Genomic DNA, 18,403 nt, shown 5'->3' with positions numbered 1-18,403 from the left:
CGATTATTTACATATCATAGACTGCTGCACTGCTCTGTCTGAAAGGACGCAAGCCAAAGCCAAACTTGTGTTCCTTACTTGTTTGTGAAAACACTACTTGTTACTGCTTTTTTCTATTGTCATTGCACTTTCTATCGAGTCTTTGGCCGTACACTTACACAGTGTGTGGTTCACGCGAGGTGTTGTCTTACACGCCTCCAGCCCTTCTTCGGATTCTCTAGTTTCAGAGTTGGTACGGTAGTTTTACTACGTACCTTCTCGCAGACATTCAGTCCCACTCTGGAAATTCCTAGGAGAAAATCTTATTCTAGAGAAAAATAAGTCATGTTGCAGACACCTTAGGCAGGACAATACAAGGTATTGTCGCTGCAATTAGGAAGCTGCTCTTTGTCAAAGGTTCGGAACCTGAATGACATACCCCCTCTATGTGAATTGATGAAATGATCCTTAAGATACACACAAGATGATTTTTTTTAAAGCAAACAATACTTATCATATCCTTTACCCCCTTTTCTTTCAGATGGAAATTAACCAAAACTTACCCAATATCCAAATGTTAGTCTCACCTCCTCATGACCTGCAAACCTGGTGGAGGAATATCAAAGTGGCACACAGGGGGAAATCCGACAACATCTGGGGTCCTTGATGTCACTGATGGGTACTTGAGCTAACAACACTCTCACCAAATTACTGATAGAATTTTGGGACCCTGCTACCGCAACATTCAAATTTTTGGATTTCGAGATGACTCCTACCTTGGAGGAAGTTGGCGGATTCACCAACCTGCCATTCGAGGAAAGGATGCTGGCACTCCCATCTTTCATATTAGGACAAAGGTTCTTAAGTATTTTGGAAATTCATGTCTACCCGGTCTTAAGGAATGTAGCGAATAATCGGGTAAGATTTGACTATCTCTTCCAAAGGTTTGGTCGCCGAGCGAGTTTTAATCGATATTAGAATGAGTTTGTATGCGACCGAGGAAGGTGGGAATGAATGCGGCCCCGGGTCTTCGCAATGGCCTTGTTGGGAGTTCTAGTTTTCCCGAAGATAGCACATCAGATCAGCATCAACCTCCTGCCGCTATTCACAAGCATTTTCGCAGGGCCAAACGAGTTGACATTGGTTCCTATGATCCTTGCCGAAATGCTCCGAGCGCTGTCAGCTTGCTCGAGGGAACACAACTTTTCCCAGCTTTGGGCCGTTGAACACTTCTACAGCGTCTCCGGATCATGGACTACTGCATAGACACCCGCAATACAATTCGGAGTCATGTAAGAATGAGATATTGGGATGCACCTTTAGGAGAGGAGTGGCGCGCATTCCTGATTCAGCTTACGGGAGATTCCATTCAGTGGAAATATCCTTGGTTGGCAGGGGAACCTTTGGTAAGGACCGCAGATTTGTACTTCATTGAGTTGATTGGGTTAGACGGAATTCAGCCATATGCGCCTCTCAGAGTCACGAGGCAGTTTGGAGTTATACAAGGATGTCCCTTTCTGGTCCCATATGGCGCTACATCTGGACGGCGATGATGGGGTTGTTCTTGCAATGCGAGTGAGAAATCTGCAAAGCGAATGGGACATTGTGATCACGATCAATATGGGAGAAGAGAGTTGGTGCACACCTGAGTACTATGCCTGGTATAACGTAGGAGGCCTTGAGCTCTTGCAGAGTGAAGATGGATTTGAAGGGTTCACAGACTTTGCGGTAGCCACTTGGCTTACATTTGAAATACTACCCATCATGGACGTCACTACCGCCATGTTCAGGCAGGTCATTCTAGGTTCGGTGAACCACATGACACAGTTGGTAGATGAAGAAGAATATCCGGTAGAGTCAGAAGAAGAGATGGAAGAGGATCCAGAAGAAGATCCGATAGAGACAGATGAAGAAATGGAAGAGGATCTAGAGAAAGATCCGGAATGGGAACCAGAGCATGATCCTACAATGTATGACCACGAGGGGCTTGATGAGCAATAGAGGTTAAGGCCGGAGGAGTCACTCGAGCATACGGCGAGATATCCGTGAAGAACCGGGCGGTACAATCCGAGTATAGGCCTGCAGGACATGACATGGAGGAGGGACCCGAGTACGATCCAAAGGCGGGTTGGGAGATAGAGACAGACCAAGAGGAAGACCGTAAGTATGACGAGGGACCCGATCGTAACTGAAGGGCCGGTGCACCACGGCCAAAACAAGGGTGATAGACTAGGATTTCTTTTTCTTTTTAAATTTCCAAAAAAAGGCCAGAGCGCAAGGCCTCCTACGTTATACCAGGCATAGTACTCAGCCGTGCACCAACTCTCTTCTCCCATATTGATCATGATCACAATGTCTCATTCGCTTTGCAGATTTCTCACTCGCGTTGCAGGAACAACCCCATCATAACCGTCCTCATGTAGCGCCATATGGGACCAGAAAGGGACATCCTTGTATAACTCCAAACTGTCTCGTGACTCTGAGAGGCGAATACGGCTGAATTCCATCCAACCCAATCAACTCAATGAAGTACAAATCTGCGGTCCTTACCAAAGGTTCCCCTGCCAACCAAGGATTTTTCCACTGAATGGAATCTCCCGTAAGCTGAATCAGGAATCTGCGCCACTCCTCTTCTAAAGGTGCATCCCAATACCTCATTATTTCACGACTCCGAATTGTGTTGCGGGTGTCTATGCAATAGTCCATGATCGGGAGACGCTGTAGAAGTGTTCAACAGCCCAAAGCTGTAGCAAAAGATTGCACCTCGAAAAAAAAAAAAAAAAAAAAAAGTTGTGTCCCTCGAGCAAGCCGACACCGCTCGAGCATTTCGCAAGGATCGTAGAACCAATGTCAACTCGTTTCGTCCCGCGAAAATGCTCGCGATTAGCGCCCGTGAAGTTGATGCTGATCTGATGTGCTATCTTCGGGAAAACTAGAACTTCCAACAAGGCCATTGCGAAGACATGGGGCCTCATTCATTCCCACCTTCCTCGGTCGCATGCAAACTCGTTCTGATATCGATCAAAACTCTCTCGGCGACCAAACCTTTGGAAAAGATAGTCAAATCTTACCCGATTATTCGCTACATTCCTTAAGACAGGGTAGACATGAAATCTCAAAATACTTAAGAACCCGGATATGAAAGATGGGAGTGCCAGCATCATCCCTCGAATGGCAGGTTGGTGAATCCGCCAACTTCCTCCAAGGTAGGAGTCATCTCGAAATCCAAAAATCTGAATGTTACGAAGTCCCAAAATTCTATCGCAATTTGGTGAGAGTGTTGTTAGCTCGAATACCCATCGGTGACATCAAGGACCCCGTATGTCGTCGGATTTGCCCCCGTGTGCCACTTTGATATTCCTCCACTGTAGGTCGTTATGGCGAGACTAGCATTTGGATATCGGGTAAGTTTTGATTAATTTCCATTTGAAAGAAAAGGGGTAAAGGATATGATAAGTATTGTTTGCTTAAAAAAAAATCATTTTGTGCCTATCTTAAGGATCATTTCATCAATTCACATAGAGGGGTATGTCATTCAGGTTCCAAACCTTTGACAAAGGGCGGCTTCCTAATTGCAGCGATAGTACCTTGGATTGTCCTGCCTAAGATGTATGCAACGTGACTTCTTTTTTTCTAGAATAAGATTTTCTCCTAGGAATTTCCAGAGTGGGACTGAATGTCTGCGAGAAGGTACGTAGTACAATTACCGTACCAACTCTGAAACCAGAGAATCCGAAGAAGGGGTGGAGGAGTGTAAGAGAACATCTCGCGTGAACCACAGTGTGTGTAAGTATACGGCCAAAGACTCGATAGCAATGACAGTATAAGGAAAGAGGTAACAATTAGTGTTATCACAAACAAATAAGGAACGCAAGTTTGGCTTTGGCTTGCATTCTTTCAAACAGAGCACTGCAGCAATCCATGATATGTAAATAACCGGTAATAACAAATACAAATCTATAAACAAACATCCATCAAGTGTTCACTTCTTAAACTAAGTTCGCTAAAGTCAAGACCTAGGTTATATATCTCCACGATATAGAGTTCGTGGATTAGGGTAGAAGGTTAGAAGGTAGTTGAGCGTCTTCTCACTCCCCTGTGGGATAGGCTTGGTGGGTAGATAGTATTAGCATTACTCACTGGCTTTGGATTTCTGCTACTATAGTTTGTTTCTTGTGCTTCGGTTATCGCTTTATTTTGCTCTTGATGCTATGTAGCTTTCTCTATTGCTGGTTATGTCTTACTTGCTATGCCTTTTTAATCCTACATTGTATTTTTCTAGCTTCTTTGTTTTGTGTCATTTGAGACAGGGGTCTTTCAAAAACAACCTCTCTACCTCCTCAAGGTAGGGGTAAGGTCTGCATACACTCTACCCTCCCATACCCCACTTGTGGGAATATATTGGGTATGATGTTCTTGTAGTCACAGACTCACGGTGATCAAACTGGACAGAACTGTAATTTCCACTTCAGTGATATTTCTTACATTCTTCGTAGGCAACATAGGCCTTAATTTTATGGATGGGGATTTGGTTGAAATATATATTAGATGATACCTGCTTAATGTACAGACAAGATATTATAGTGGATAGCGAAGAGCACAGAGCACACTAACCAAGGAAGGTAGCTGACTGTGAGTGAAAACAGGATTAGCTATGGCCATTTCTCCCAGAGCTTTCAACATTGATGAAAGATTCTTTTTTACAACCATGACCTTTTCACGTATACATGCTTCCTCCCTTAGCTGCACCTCACGTGCCTCTTCCTTTGCACTTTTTCCCTTATCTAAAGAAATAACATATAAAGACAGATAGATGATTAACAAAGTTATCTAACATGACGAAATTAAGTTCAATAGGAGCAGGAACTATCAAAAAGGTACCAGCTTTCTTTGATGATTTTCCACCATCTTTTTTCCCAACTCCAGTAACCTCTTTGCTAGAGGGCTCACGCCTTGCAGTATGATTAGAACTCACTTGGTCCTGTAAGCAAAAGCAAACTCTGCCATAAGAGAAGTGAATAAAGAAGATATTCAATTCTGGACTTGAAAAAGACAGATTGTGCGCTCACAGGGCCATCATCATTATCATAAAGCCTAAAACGGCCTTTTGGTTGTTTTGTGTTCTTAGTTGCAACAGCTTCAGCAATGTAAACACCTTGTTCAGTCGAAAGCATCCCTTCAGGAGTTTGAAATATCTAAACGCAAGAGAGACAACGAATCAAAATCAGAAGATAGTCAGTAAATACCTACTAAGACGGTACAAAGAAAACTCGTGAAACAAAGTCAAAATAGGATATAAAGACAATGACTTTAAATACACTTATTAGGAAGCCAGGAAATAGTAGCTCTATCCGACATCTGAGAGAGTAACGTGTCTAAAGATAAAAATTTGGATATTCTATGACTTACAATCCCTTCCCTCCTGCTCCCCCTGGAATACTCGAATAAGAATCGTTAGCATTAAAACCTCCGTTAAAAAATCTAGCAGGCAAAAGATATTCTTCTTCGATAGGATCTCAGACAATGTTTTCCAAAGGCCAAGGTGTTCAGGCCAGGTAGAGGTCATTAGTTCACCAGTATGTTTACTATCCCTCTGGCTTTTAATCCCATAGCTAAAAGAAAGTTTAGTGTCTCTTGCACATGCCTGATTCAAATTATTAAGGGCATGGTTTGATGACAGGGATTTCACTGTTTCCAATGATATCCTTAGCCTTTTATGAAAAATAATTAGCATATTTGTTTTCATAGTATCTATATATAATGACAAGATGTTTCTTTGCAGCTAACTGAGTTGGTTAGGCAGAATCAGAAAATTAGGCATGTAACAAGGCCTAAAGAAAGAAAAAAACGTTACAAACTAAAACACAAAATTAACTAAAATCTAATAGCAAATAAGTTACAAGGAAACCAGTTGAGGAAACACTAAAGTTTGTCAGCATGAGGGCTGCTCCAGGCTGTGGAAAAGGGTATCAGCAGTGATTGGGAAAAAGACTTGCAAGATCACATGTTCAGAGGACCCTCATAATGTCTCAACCCCCCCCCCCCTTCTCCAACCCCCAAAATGAAAATAATATACCCAAATGTAGATCGAATAACTTGCATTAATTTACACACATACTTAGGGCCTGTTTGGAAATAGAATTTTTGCTTTTTTCAACTTTTAATTTTTCAAAAAACTGTTTGGTTATACATTGTAGTCAATTTTTCACTCCAACTTCCAGTTGAGTTTCTACCACTTTATCAAAAAATCCCTCACAGAACTTCAACATTTTCAAGTGAAACCATGTCCAAACACAACATCAATTTTCAAATACCCTTTTTCAACTTAACTTAAAATACTACTATTTTTCAAAAATCACCAAATTCATGTTGAAACGCCTATTTATTATATGTTGTATTTTAGCAAAATACATTGCAATAATATTGTACAAAAGCTTACATGATCCATAAATTTCTAAAATTATGTGTTGCAATCGTCATTGAATCTAGTAACGGGAAAGGTAATGATATTACCTGAATGTCATTTTCAGATAACATATCATGCGCAGCACGGTCTGAAAGATTGTTGAAGTGCTGCCAAGGAGAAGTAAAGAATTTATAACCACATTAAGCAATAACAAGTGACAAACAATAACTTCAAAAGAACCATGCAAGTAACCTTCTCGAACTCCATGTAGGTTTCTTCAGGTAACATGGTCATCAAAGTTGATAAGGAGTTTATTGCTGCTTCTTGCGCAAAATGATTACCACTCATCAGACCTGTCGGTCCCAACAAACCCTGCAGGTTAAAAGATGGGACAAGTTACTGAATGCATGACAATGAAGGATGGTAGCCAGTTGACATAACACTCTGTTTGGCTCCAGGAAGGAGAGGGGGAATGTGAAAGATAGAAAAACTGATTCATTTACTTCATTTAGACGATTATTGATGATTTATTTTTGGTTGTTTGACGCATTTGAAAGTAAGTAGAAGTGTTATACTTCCACCTTTCCACCTAGTTATGGAAGGATTAAAAAGGTGATATGGAGGGTTGGATATCCCTACACTTTAACGTCCTCTCTCTCTCTCTCTTACTTCCTTACCAAGCAAGACAAAGAACCCATAGCCATCCAATTTTACTTCCACTCATCCAACTCAAATTGAAGTTATTAGGCAATTAGAAAAGGGGAGAGGAGGAGTAATCATTTTTTGACATGATGAAGAACAATGTGTAAAAACAATATAGTTTTACAAAACTTTCCATATCAGCATTCCTCAATGATATGTAGATCTTTCAAAAGTCAGTAATGGTCTAACACAAATATATGGAAAGCAACAGAAAAGAAGTTGCAGTTCACCTTGCACAAACCAACCACATTAGTTGTGACAAGACCAATGACATCAACACCATGTTTATGCAAACATTTTTGCACCCTCTGACAAACAACAAAAACGAAATAGGTTTAGACAAATGATCAAGTGAAATATGCATAGGAAAGACAGAAATTAAAGGCAACAAAAAAGGGAAATATGAATTAAAAAGAATTAAGTAAATTCATCTAAGCTCCTGTTTCGCCATAGATTTTGGAAGCTTTTTTCCTAAAAAAAGGGGGGAAACATTGTTTGTCCATGAAATTTGGTCAGTTTTGGGGGAAAAAAATCAAGCTCCAAAAACTGGTTTGGACAAGTTTCTGGGTGAAATTTTCTTCCAGTCACAAAAATCAAATTGTTTTCCAAGTAAATGCATGTCCAAACACAACTTCAAATTCCAAAAACTATTTTTCAACACAACTTCAAAAACTCTTTTTTCAAGTTTCAAAATCTATGGCCAAACGCTAGTTAAGTGTAAGCAAATCCTAATGAGACCAAACACAGTGTGCAAAAAAGACCCTCAGACAATTGACTTGTAACAACTAACTTATTCTATTCAAAAGAAGCTCAGCTATGCATGCCAAACAAACATGTCAGTTATAAGAAAAGTTAAAAGTGAAATAGAACGTGCTGCTTCAAAAGACAAGACACTTTCAAGTACACAATTATCACTGTTCTCTTCAACTTTCCTGATAAGTTTCATTTTAAACACTTTAGATGATTTGGGTTGTATCTTCATAAACTTCAGCAAGGTATATATGGCAAGCCTTACATCCCAGAGGATTTCCAGAGTCCTACTTGTTATCACCATTAGAGTTTAGTGCTAAATTTCATCATGGTACACACCAAGTATATGCTCTCGAATTTGTTCAATTGTTAGTAAAACTGTATTATAATTGGTAAATGAATTAAAACCTATCCATATTTTATCCTTGAGCTCATCCGGCCAGAGTGCGGAAATTTGGCAGTGAGTTAGGATGAGAGGAAGTGGGGTTGCATAAGTACATATAGAAACAGAAATATGACCAGGTTCTAGATATTGTTTAGTAGTTTATAGATTTATGTTTCAGTTAGTATCTTATGGCATTGCTTCACCTCCCACTGCTACTCTTCCTGCTTGCTTCCCAAACCAAAAGAAAATAGAAGAAAAAGAAATCAAGAATTAAAAGGAAATATCAAAGCAATTTTAGGATGCATCAGGTAAAGAGCAGATAAATAAATAAAATATTTTTCTTGTTTGGAGGTGTCAAAGAGAAGTCAAATCTAATCAACAGCTATTGAGGAGTATCCAGGACATATAAAACAAGCAATAGTACATTACCCTCCACACAGAATTTCTTTTAGCTGTGCCAATTAGGCATGGATGATGCGAGCAAAAAACAACTTGCAAACACGCGCTTGGTGCAGCAGCCAAAGTAGCAGACGACATTATAAGCAAAGCCTTGACCATAACCTCAACAGATGGAACAACTTGAGCCTCCGATAAATTTTCAATATCGCTGCAAGCAAACGATGTTTTTTAAATTAGAAGAGATCTTAAAGTACTTGAACGTGAAAAAGTTAGATATATCATTGCTAATTGAATTTTGCTTCAGTTTATGCTAATAAATCACCTTTAAAGACCCAAAGGATAATTCATAATCGGTATTTCAACAAGCAAACTGAGTAGAGCACAAAGCTCAATTAAAGCACTTTTTTCCAGATAACCGTGGTGTCCGGGCCAGCTTGCGCGCGCCTCGACTAATTCCACAGGATACCTGCCGCCTCCCACCAGCAACAGGTACCAATTAACTCTGTCCACCAAGGCTAGAACAGATGGGAAGAAATCGCCTAGGGTTTTTTTAAAACTGATAACTGTAATCACCTAGCGTTTTTGTCTCTGGTGGGAATTGAATCTGCAACCTCATGGTGGTCAACCCACTGCATTGACCACTACGCCACACCCTTGGGTGCCTCAATTACAGTACATTTATATGCAGAATAAAAGGAAAAAGCTATATGATCCAAGAAAAGAATACTCATAAGTCATAACACAGAACACTATTATGAGTAGGCAATCAAGTGAAATATAAAAAGTAAAACCATATAAATCAAGTGCATAGACTAAAAGGAAATGCTGATGCCAGTGTACTGGTTATGATGATGCTATTTCACCCAGGGTATTAGTCTAGCGGTAAGAACGCAGCGCATGATGTGTGGGTTAGGTGCACATCATGGATTAGAACCCTGCCACGAACAAAAGCTTGATTTTTAAGTGGAAAAAGGTATCTAGTTTCGAACCGTGCCCAACTGGCTATCAGAGATTTCTCGGTTATAAAAAAGTAATAAACTGCAGGGAGTTAAAATTTTCTAAGAATTCAGATTTAGTGAACCTTGACATGTGATTCTGAAACTAGCTTTCTTATACCAAAAGCTTTATGATTTCAGATCCGTAGGCACTAATATACCCATCCATTCTGTTTTATTAGCATTAATTTTTTAATTTGCTGGCTATATGTATTGTTTAGTGCTGCCTTTTTTCAAGTCAGAGCCCATGAGCCTCATAAAGTAACCTAAATTTTTCAAAAAAGCTATTGGTTGGGTACTTTTTGGCTGATGCACTTGCCTAAGGTTTTTTTAATAAGGTAAATAATTTTATTAACAATTAGGGGAAAACCCCATATACAAGCAATATACCAAAAAGAGAACCTACATCAAAATACGATTCTCAAAAAAAGAGCCCCAATCTTCTATAGTAGGGATCTCATGGGAACACCAAAAGAAAACTAGAAATAGAATACTACTTAGCAACTTTACAATATCTTTTTCAATCCCTTCAAATGCTCTCCTATTTCTCTCTTTCCAAATAACCCACATAAGTGACATAACTACTAAAGAGGCAACCTTCCATGCCCTTGGACTTCTCTTCCCCCTCCTATAAGCCCATCTATGCATGCCTCCTTCATTGCTCGGCATCACCCATTGCACCCAAACCAACTAAGAACCGCCCTCCACAGTCAGTTAGCCACTTGACAATCCAATAGGAGGTGATCTACATCTTCGCAATAAATGCATTGGTGTCTTCACTAAAGTGCATTAAAAAGTGACACACTGCACCTGGCTTATGCTGCACTTTAGCTTCAAGCTTCCTTTGACACCTACTTGTGATAAATCCAACTTATTCTTTTTGATAAGGATTTTTCATTTCCTTATTGCAACACATTTGAACTCTCCCGTTAAATACGATAGATACATTTGTAAACCAATATATCACGATATATATAATGTTACCTGTCCAAAATAAATTGGTTTATAAGGTAAATAATTTCGTTGATAATAAAATATCCTACGTATACAACCAGTATACCAAAAAGTAGAAAATCCAAAACACAATATGATTCTCAAGAACGACACCCAATATCTATGCTAACTAGAACATCATGGGTGCACAAAAAATGAAACAAGGAAGACTAAGAGGTTATTCGTCAAGTATATACATTTGTTCTCTATTGCTTCAAAAACTTTTCTATTTATCTCCTCCTACAAGACCCACATGAGTGCTAATGGCGCAAGGTCTGATGCTCTCTGACTTCTCCTCTTCCTAAAAGGTCTGAGCAGCTTTAATGTGCCCAGCATTGCCAGTGGGTTCTTTTAACTTCAATTTTCTTTTAAATCACCTTGTTATAGGTTCAGGGTGGGGAATGTTAAAGGCGTAAACATGTATAGAAAGTTCACCTCATCTTCATTTGAAGAATCTTTTCACCAACAACAGAGAGATAACATGAAAACTCAACCATTAAAGTTTCAGATAATTGTGGAGTAGCAGAAAGTATCCTCCTCGTAGAATTATAAGCTGCTCTTCGGATATCCCAGTTTGGATGGCATAGTAAAAAGAGTATAAACTGTGAAGAATTAAGTACCGATTAGAAATAATGACAAATTCATTAAAGCATGATGACACTCAATTATATAAACCTTGCCAATTAACCTGCATTAATGTCTTGACTGCAAAAGTCTCCAATACCCTGTAGAAAAGGGACATTCAACTTCAGTATTGATAATTTCCGGCAACAATAAAAGATATGCACAGATAGGAAACTGAAAGTAGGAACCATCTTAAAAGTAGGATTCCTATATGCACCATAACACTAACCTTTGTGAATGATCTACCAGCATCACCTCAAAAAGGTCATGACAAGCCAAACAGTCCTCAATTGATAATTTTGAGGCCTGCAAAGAGTATTGAGTCAAGTTAAGAGCACCTTAAAGAAATCGCAACACAAATATAAGGCTTTCTCATTAATCTTGTATCAAGATATAGGTCCTCAGATATAAGGGCATAGAAGTATCTCGACATACAATATTATACCTCATACACTGTTGCAAACTTTATAAGATGTTTATGAGCTTAAACTGCTCAAAATGTCACGAGGGAAAAATAAACATACTGGACTGCCAGGTGATAAATTGTGAAAACACAACACAAAAGTTTAAGACCTCCTACTAAGAAGAGAGGTAAGGAAGATGGTCGTTGAAATTTGAAAAGATGAGGCCTATGAAAAGAGCAGCAACTTCAAAGCCAAGAGCATTACTTCTAATTGTCAGATGAAAAGCATGCCATCAAAAATTGCCAATTTACCAACCGCATATGAAGTGACCAACAGAGAAAATACCCTTTTTTTAATAACACAGAAAATATCATCTTATGCTTCATGTGTGCCAACTGCCAACAATCATTCAAAATGAACAAAAATTAGCTCAGAATATTCACCAGAGGAATTGGCACCACTGACGGCTCATTCTGTGATACCAATGGCCAAATTTTCTCCTTTATTATAGTCTCATCTAATAACAGAAGCAAAGGCAAAATTAGAATGTGTGATAAAACCATATGAAAAGAAGTAACTGAATTGAATCATGGAACGCCAAAAGTTAGGTCAGTAACCAATTTTTTTGTCACCTGGTCAGTGACCATTATTCATGCACAATAAAAGTGAAAAGTCCTAATAAACCTGCTTTAACATCCACTGCAGCAAGTTTTGCCACACAGAGCAATGCATAGATGCCATCCAACCGTTGTGCTGCTTTCGTGTAACCAGTTTTAACAAGTTGTATAAGAGCTGACAGCAGAGAGGACATCTGTGGAAGAGCATCAGCATTTTGGCACATTACTCGCAGGCAGCGAAGATGACCTCTTCTAAGTGCTTCCTTCTCTTTGAGCCCTGATGCAATGAGTGATATAACATCGGGTTGAATTGCATCAGCACATCTTGTGGTCCAAGCAGCCAAACAAGATAAACATGCAAGCTTGACCTCTTCATTACCTGGATAGACATAAAGAATAAAACATAGATCTGTCAGCTAAAGAAGACATTGCAGAAAAAGGAAGTGTCAGAGAGAAGCTAGGCACACACATCAACGTGATAAAGGTACCGAAACCTACCATCATCCTTGTAACAGGACAGAAGGAAATTACAAACAGTCTTTGACAGGCTGTTAAGGTGTTTTCCTTCTGGGGCATTTGACAATTCTCGCAGTGCATTTATCATGCCAACTCTCTGATAGGGAAATGTAAGCCTTCCTTCTGAACCTGTCAATATTCCAGATCCAGTAAATTGCTAGCTAGTTAGTCCGTTCTTAGTTGTCCAGTTAGAAACGCCATATCAATAAGTCAAGGAAAATATAAAGTCAGGAAAACAAACCTCCAATAACCAATTTGACTGCATTAAACATCGCTTCTATAGCATCTGGACTGCTAGATTTTATGCTTAAGCACCTTACGATGGATAACGCAGCAATCCTTCTACCTTCATCTGCATGTCTCGCCTGTGACAACAACACTGAAAGAATCTCTACGGCATATTTACTCAAATCGAGTTCCGCAGATTGCAAAAGGATTCCAACTGATTCCAAGACAAGCTCTGGATTTCGTTTCAACATCTTGACAGAGGAGGGAATGACAGTGTTCTTAAAATCTTCATGTGTCAAACGAGAAAATAATGGAATGAAAGCATCACTGAGGCCCTTTGGCGGTTTTTCTCTTGCATTCAGAACAGCTTTGACATACATCTCAAGAAAATGTTGCTGCAAGAGAGAAACAACACAATATGTAAAGATAAAGCACAGAGGCCTAGGAGGATCTTAACACCTCTGGCTTCAAGTGCCATAGCTTCTACATCCCAAGAGCTGCTTGAAAACCGGTTCATACCTTCCATTGATCAAATGAAGGAGTATTTGCACTTGAAAATTCTAGCATCAAGAGTATAAGCTCAGGATAGTCCTTGTAAGTGATCCTTGAATCCCTTAGTTCCTCCATGTAAGTTCTGTAAATATCTGGTACCTGAAAACGGAACAAATTATAAAGAAAATTAGGACCTCTAAAACCATGCTTCAATTAAGACCTGCAGATTTGTTAAACGAGATGAAACCTTTGAAAACAAAGAGAATAAGCTTTTTTTGCAGGTCCTTCTGACGTGGGACGATCCTTGCATACCAATATGCAAGACTGATGCTTGCGCTTGTGCTAGTCGACAGACTGCATTCTTTGATACTGAGGAAAACTGGCTATTAGTTAGGAGAAGACACGACCAAGTTAAGAGTCTGTCGCACCCAATATAGGATTGGAATTTGAACTGTTTTTCCATGAATTGTACAAGGGTTCCAGCAAAAGCTTTCATAAATAAAGTTTCACCCAATGCTTTGATAACCACATCATCCACTGCAGCCCTTGATCCTCGATCATCATAAATAAATACTGTACTGAAAATTACTTCTACCAACAGAGAAGCAATTTCTGTGGTCATCTCTGTGGAATTCAGAGCAACAGTAAGCTTCAAAACATACAAATTAGTGAATTACATCCTAACATCAAAAAGTGTAAACACGTATTCAATTTCTAATAGGAATACATAACCAAAAGAACCTCTAGAAATGCACCATGAAAGACCGCCTGTTTATCCACTTCTCATTAAAGAACAAAAATGTTTTACAACTTCACTCAAGAGTCAGTATATCACATAAGCAATGCTGCACTATGTCTACCATATCCACATGTCAACCCTGTGCAATCAATGTCAAAAATTGGCTTGTAGAAGAGTAGCCTGACAATCCCTATACCCGTTTCACTTTATGGTACAGGAAAGATAAATATCACCAGCACTCATTCATGTGTGATTTCACTCACTATTTGAAACATGTATGAACGGGAATTGAAATGCATAGATAATGCTGTCACTAAATAAAAGAATAAAGCAGATTATGCTTTCAACCCAACCAACAAATAACCCCCAAAAAAAGGAAGGAAAAAAAAGCTACAAAGATGATGCTAAAAGAGATAAAAACTAAACAATTCTATCCTACAGCAAGTTTTATGATATGCCACAATGGAGTCTCTCATTTCCTACCCGGTGATGGTTGCTAGTTTATCAGGCTATCATAATGAAACATTTTCCAACTTGCCAAAAACAACACAAGGTATATTGTATCCTGATTCTCTAATGTGAACAAGGACCACTAAATTTAGGGAAAAATATTATTTCCATGATTTATATATGTTAGTCTTACAGCAGATAAGTTGGTACTGGCTATACAAACCATAACCAAGAAAAGGTATCAAACCTTCCGAACATCATGAGGAAGTTCTCAAAAATTACCCTCTATAGCTAAATATTAGTAATATCATAAATAGAATCTTGAGAAAGCGCACATCTTGCTGATATTGCAATGTAGGAAAATTGCAAGATTCACAAACTAGACTTGACAATGAAAACATAGCAACTAAGAGCTGATCAAGGTCCCCTTTAGCTGAAAATTGCAGGTAAAAGACGGATTTGCTGGAGTTTGGTGGAGAATGCTTGGCGAAAGAATAAAGAGTTGTAAGACCACTCAAGCAGCTATCAATAGGTGTTGCACGAACACGAAACGGTAACGGAGGAGAAGCAAGAAGAAGCTAAAGAAGGTCTATTAGTTTTCTAGAAAGATTCCCAGAGAATGACCCCCTAATGTAAGGTTTGCATAAAGCACCAGGAAGAAAGAACAGTATCACCAAAACCAAAGAAATCAACCGAGAAATCCCCGAGGGCCGGTGGCGCATGGTCCGGAACTCAACAGATCATGAGTCAGCCCCTCTATCATCTTCACTTAAATTTCATACTGTTGTATGTGGCATGCTTCGATCCTCCACTAGCTAGTTTTTTCGGTGAACTCTATTTGTTATGGTGTGGATAGCAGGAAGGCCTATATTTCTTGATTTTAAAAGGACTCCTTACAAGCGTTGTTTCTATCTACTATTATCTAAAATAATCAAGTTATTAACGACTGGACAAACCCAAGAAATAACCCCATGTGTGAAATTGTATAAGATCCCCTTTAAGATCAATCAATTCCTTCGTATTGAGTATAATTGTATATGTGATAGCATCTACTATACCAGAAATATCAATGAACCCGATTATTGCAATTGTCCAAGCTAGCCTTTTAGCTTTTAGGGTCTATTTTTCAGTTAAAGATTCCTCTTACTAATTGGAATCAAAGAATTAGTATATCTGTTCCCCAAAATGGGAATGGGCTAGGGTTATGAACTTATAACCTGATGATCGAGTCGATTCTTGATATCCCATATCGGATAAGGCCGGAATAGGGGTCATATATATCCTCATTATGAGAAAGGTCCATTCGGGCGTATCTAAATAGATACTATGTTTACATATGGATCCCCCTACATTGTCACATTCCATTTAGGAATACGCATAATCGGACCTGCATATACATATCTCTATTGGGAACCTATTCACCTCTTTGAGTGAATTCAGAAATAGGTTTGATTGTCCATCTTTTTTGTATATATATCAGGCATTGCATTCTCCAAATAATTCAAATCAAAGCAATTGGATGTCCAACCCTAGCCTATATGACATGACCGATCAATAGATCCACCTTGTTGTATATTTCATTCATCACCAAATAGGAATGCTCATTTCTCATTCAATGAGCATTCTCAATAGGAGAGCTTGGATCAGATCGAATCAACGACGATTCAATCCGAGCTCTTTGAACTGGAATAAACTCGGGAGTGGATTACAACTTGAGGTGATCTTCTCTATCTAATGAATGGGGAGTCCGCTTTAAAATTGTTTGCTCTTGCCTAAGCCACGCATCAAGTCTTATGCTCTTAACACTAGGACGAATCTCTGGGGGCAAGAAATCAAATCTTTTTTTTACAAACTAGAATAAGTCTATTACATTATCACCAAACTCCTTTTTTCTTTGAGAGTCAAATTTTCCTTCACACTGCACACTACGATGGTCGAAAAATATGTACAATGCGAAGTTGCGGCTCAACCACGACCATTTTTCAAGTCAACAAAAATTTTGAATATACTTGCAGCCCTATCTCTTCTCATATTAGTATATTTGCAACGAACTATCCTCCATCACACTAACACTCCCATACATGATCACTCAAAACTAACTTGCTACTCCTAATGCACCTGTCTCCAAAATTGCAGGATCCAATATTATCCATGATATATTATCCATCGATCGAACTGCAATCGGTAGTATATTTATCTCATGCATGTCATACACACGTCCATGTTTTTTATTCTAATGAAGTGCCATACACACGTTCATGTTAGACAACATAAATATCCTCTTTAAGCATATCATTGTTTTCCGCTCATCCATTAATCATGTCAACATGGTAACAACTTTATATGCCTCTCTAGACACCTACAAAATGAAATAGGTGCTTAGAATATTCATTTTCCAAGTCACCAACTAGAAAAGTGCTCAGTCTGATAAGGTCTCAACTAAAAGCGAAATTTTCACCCAAAAATGACTAATCAAATTTAGGCAAGTGCGCACCAGCTCCATCAGCCTGATTCATTGAGGAACTCTTGGATAATTATTAAACTAATACGAGTTGTATCTTCTAACTTCATTCAAAAATAATGTGTACGTATTAGTTGAAGCAAGTGATACGAAGTAAGAGTGTATATCTGCAAAGGAAAAGCAACTTGCTCCTTTTGAATGCAAAATATTTTCGTCACAAAGTATCAGCACGGAAAATACTCTCCAAAAAATATGTACCAAACAGAGCATATATCCAAAAAAAGAATTCAAACAATGGCCAACTCGGATGGAAACAAAACATGCCTATTATTATTAGAAAGCAAGCATATAAGAGAGAAAGGAAATGCAGACCAGAATTAGTGAGAATAAAAGGAATCTCATTTCTCCAAATCTGAATACGACGTTTGGTAGATGATGTTGCGACTGATGAAGAAATGGAAGTTAGTGACTCCACTGGACTCGCCATTTGGAGCGGATACTGATTTCACGAAAGTGAAGTAATGGCGTCTCCAATATGATGAAAAATGATAGATATTTGATATTAGGGTTTCAAATGGCTGCTGCAGCAAGGAGGGCTGCAAGTACTGTTATTTGACAACAGAACACCAAGCAAGGGAGGGCATTTCCAGAGTTGTCCTCCTTTTTCTTTCGCCTTTTTTTTTTTCGTTTTTCTTTTTCTTTTTCCCCTTCTGACTTTGTTAATTTGATTGGAAAAAAAAAATTATTTAAATTTGTCACCAAACTTTATTTAAACAAACAGAATACTTGAACACATGCTAAACTGGGGATATTTTTAAGAATGTACAGCCCCACACAAAAATTTTGATAGAATGGATTACGTAGATATTAAACTTATCTATAAATTTTATTTAGTAGGCGTTTGGCCATGAAAACCAATATTTCTCATTTTATTTGGAATTTTGAAGATGGAGTTGTGTTTGGTTATAGTTTTTGCAAAGAATATTTGGTTGTATAAAGGTACTAAAAGTGGAAATAAGGTTTTAGGGGTTTTTTAAATTCCAAATACAACTTCAAGCTGTATTTGGAATTATCATGGCCAAATGTTGATTTTTAAATAAAGTGAAAAAAAATCGAAAAAAAGTGAAAAATTATCATGGCCAAATGGGTCCTTAAATACTTGAACTATTGTTTGTTTCAACTGAGCATTTGAACACATGATAAAACATTTCTATTAGACATGTCCGACTCATATTTCAGAAAAGTTTCTACATGTTACTTAGA

General features: G+C 38.5%; 1 protein-coding gene across 2 annotated transcripts in view; it reads right to left on the bottom strand.

Annotated features, from left to right (window-relative positions):
• Window positions 1–17,810, bottom strand: part of LOC132059578 (protein ILITYHIA) — a 42,860-nt gene extending 25,050 nt beyond the window's left edge. The window contains exons 1-17 of one of the 2 annotated variants that reach the window (XM_059452222.1): window positions 17,513–17,810; window positions 13,738–14,114; window positions 13,518–13,649; window positions 13,012–13,393; window positions 12,753–12,899; window positions 12,322–12,633; window positions 12,081–12,154; window positions 11,463–11,539; window positions 11,298–11,334; window positions 11,045–11,211; window positions 8,652–8,829; window positions 7,318–7,395; window positions 6,638–6,757; window positions 6,493–6,552; window positions 5,049–5,174; window positions 4,861–4,960; window positions 4,594–4,763 (exon numbers count right to left, since the gene is read on the bottom strand). In XM_059452222.1, coding sequence (XP_059308205.1) covers window positions 4,594–4,763; window positions 4,861–4,960; window positions 5,049–5,174; window positions 6,493–6,552; window positions 6,638–6,757; window positions 7,318–7,395; window positions 8,652–8,829; window positions 11,045–11,211; window positions 11,298–11,334; window positions 11,463–11,539; window positions 12,081–12,154; window positions 12,322–12,633; window positions 12,753–12,899; window positions 13,012–13,393; window positions 13,518–13,649; window positions 13,738–14,114; window positions 17,513–17,627 — 2,652 coding nt within the window. In that variant the 5' untranslated portion in view covers window positions 17,628–17,810. The remainder of the gene's footprint in view (window positions 1–4,593; window positions 4,764–4,860; window positions 4,961–5,048; window positions 5,175–6,492; window positions 6,553–6,637; window positions 6,758–7,317; window positions 7,396–8,651; window positions 8,830–11,044; window positions 11,212–11,297; window positions 11,335–11,462; window positions 11,540–12,080; window positions 12,155–12,321; window positions 12,634–12,752; window positions 12,900–13,011; window positions 13,394–13,517; window positions 13,650–13,737; window positions 14,115–17,512) is intronic. The other variant, XM_059452221.1, reaches the window with a different exon arrangement.
• Window positions 17,811–18,403: the final 593 nt, after the last annotated feature.

Source organism: Lycium ferocissimum, chromosome 6 (genome assembly GCF_029784015.1).
Source record: "Lycium ferocissimum isolate CSIRO_LF1 chromosome 6, AGI_CSIRO_Lferr_CH_V1, whole genome shotgun sequence".
NCBI classification, from domain to species: domain Eukaryota; kingdom Viridiplantae; phylum Streptophyta; class Magnoliopsida; order Solanales; family Solanaceae; genus Lycium; species Lycium ferocissimum.
This window is presented reverse-complemented; position numbering and strand designations above follow the sequence as displayed.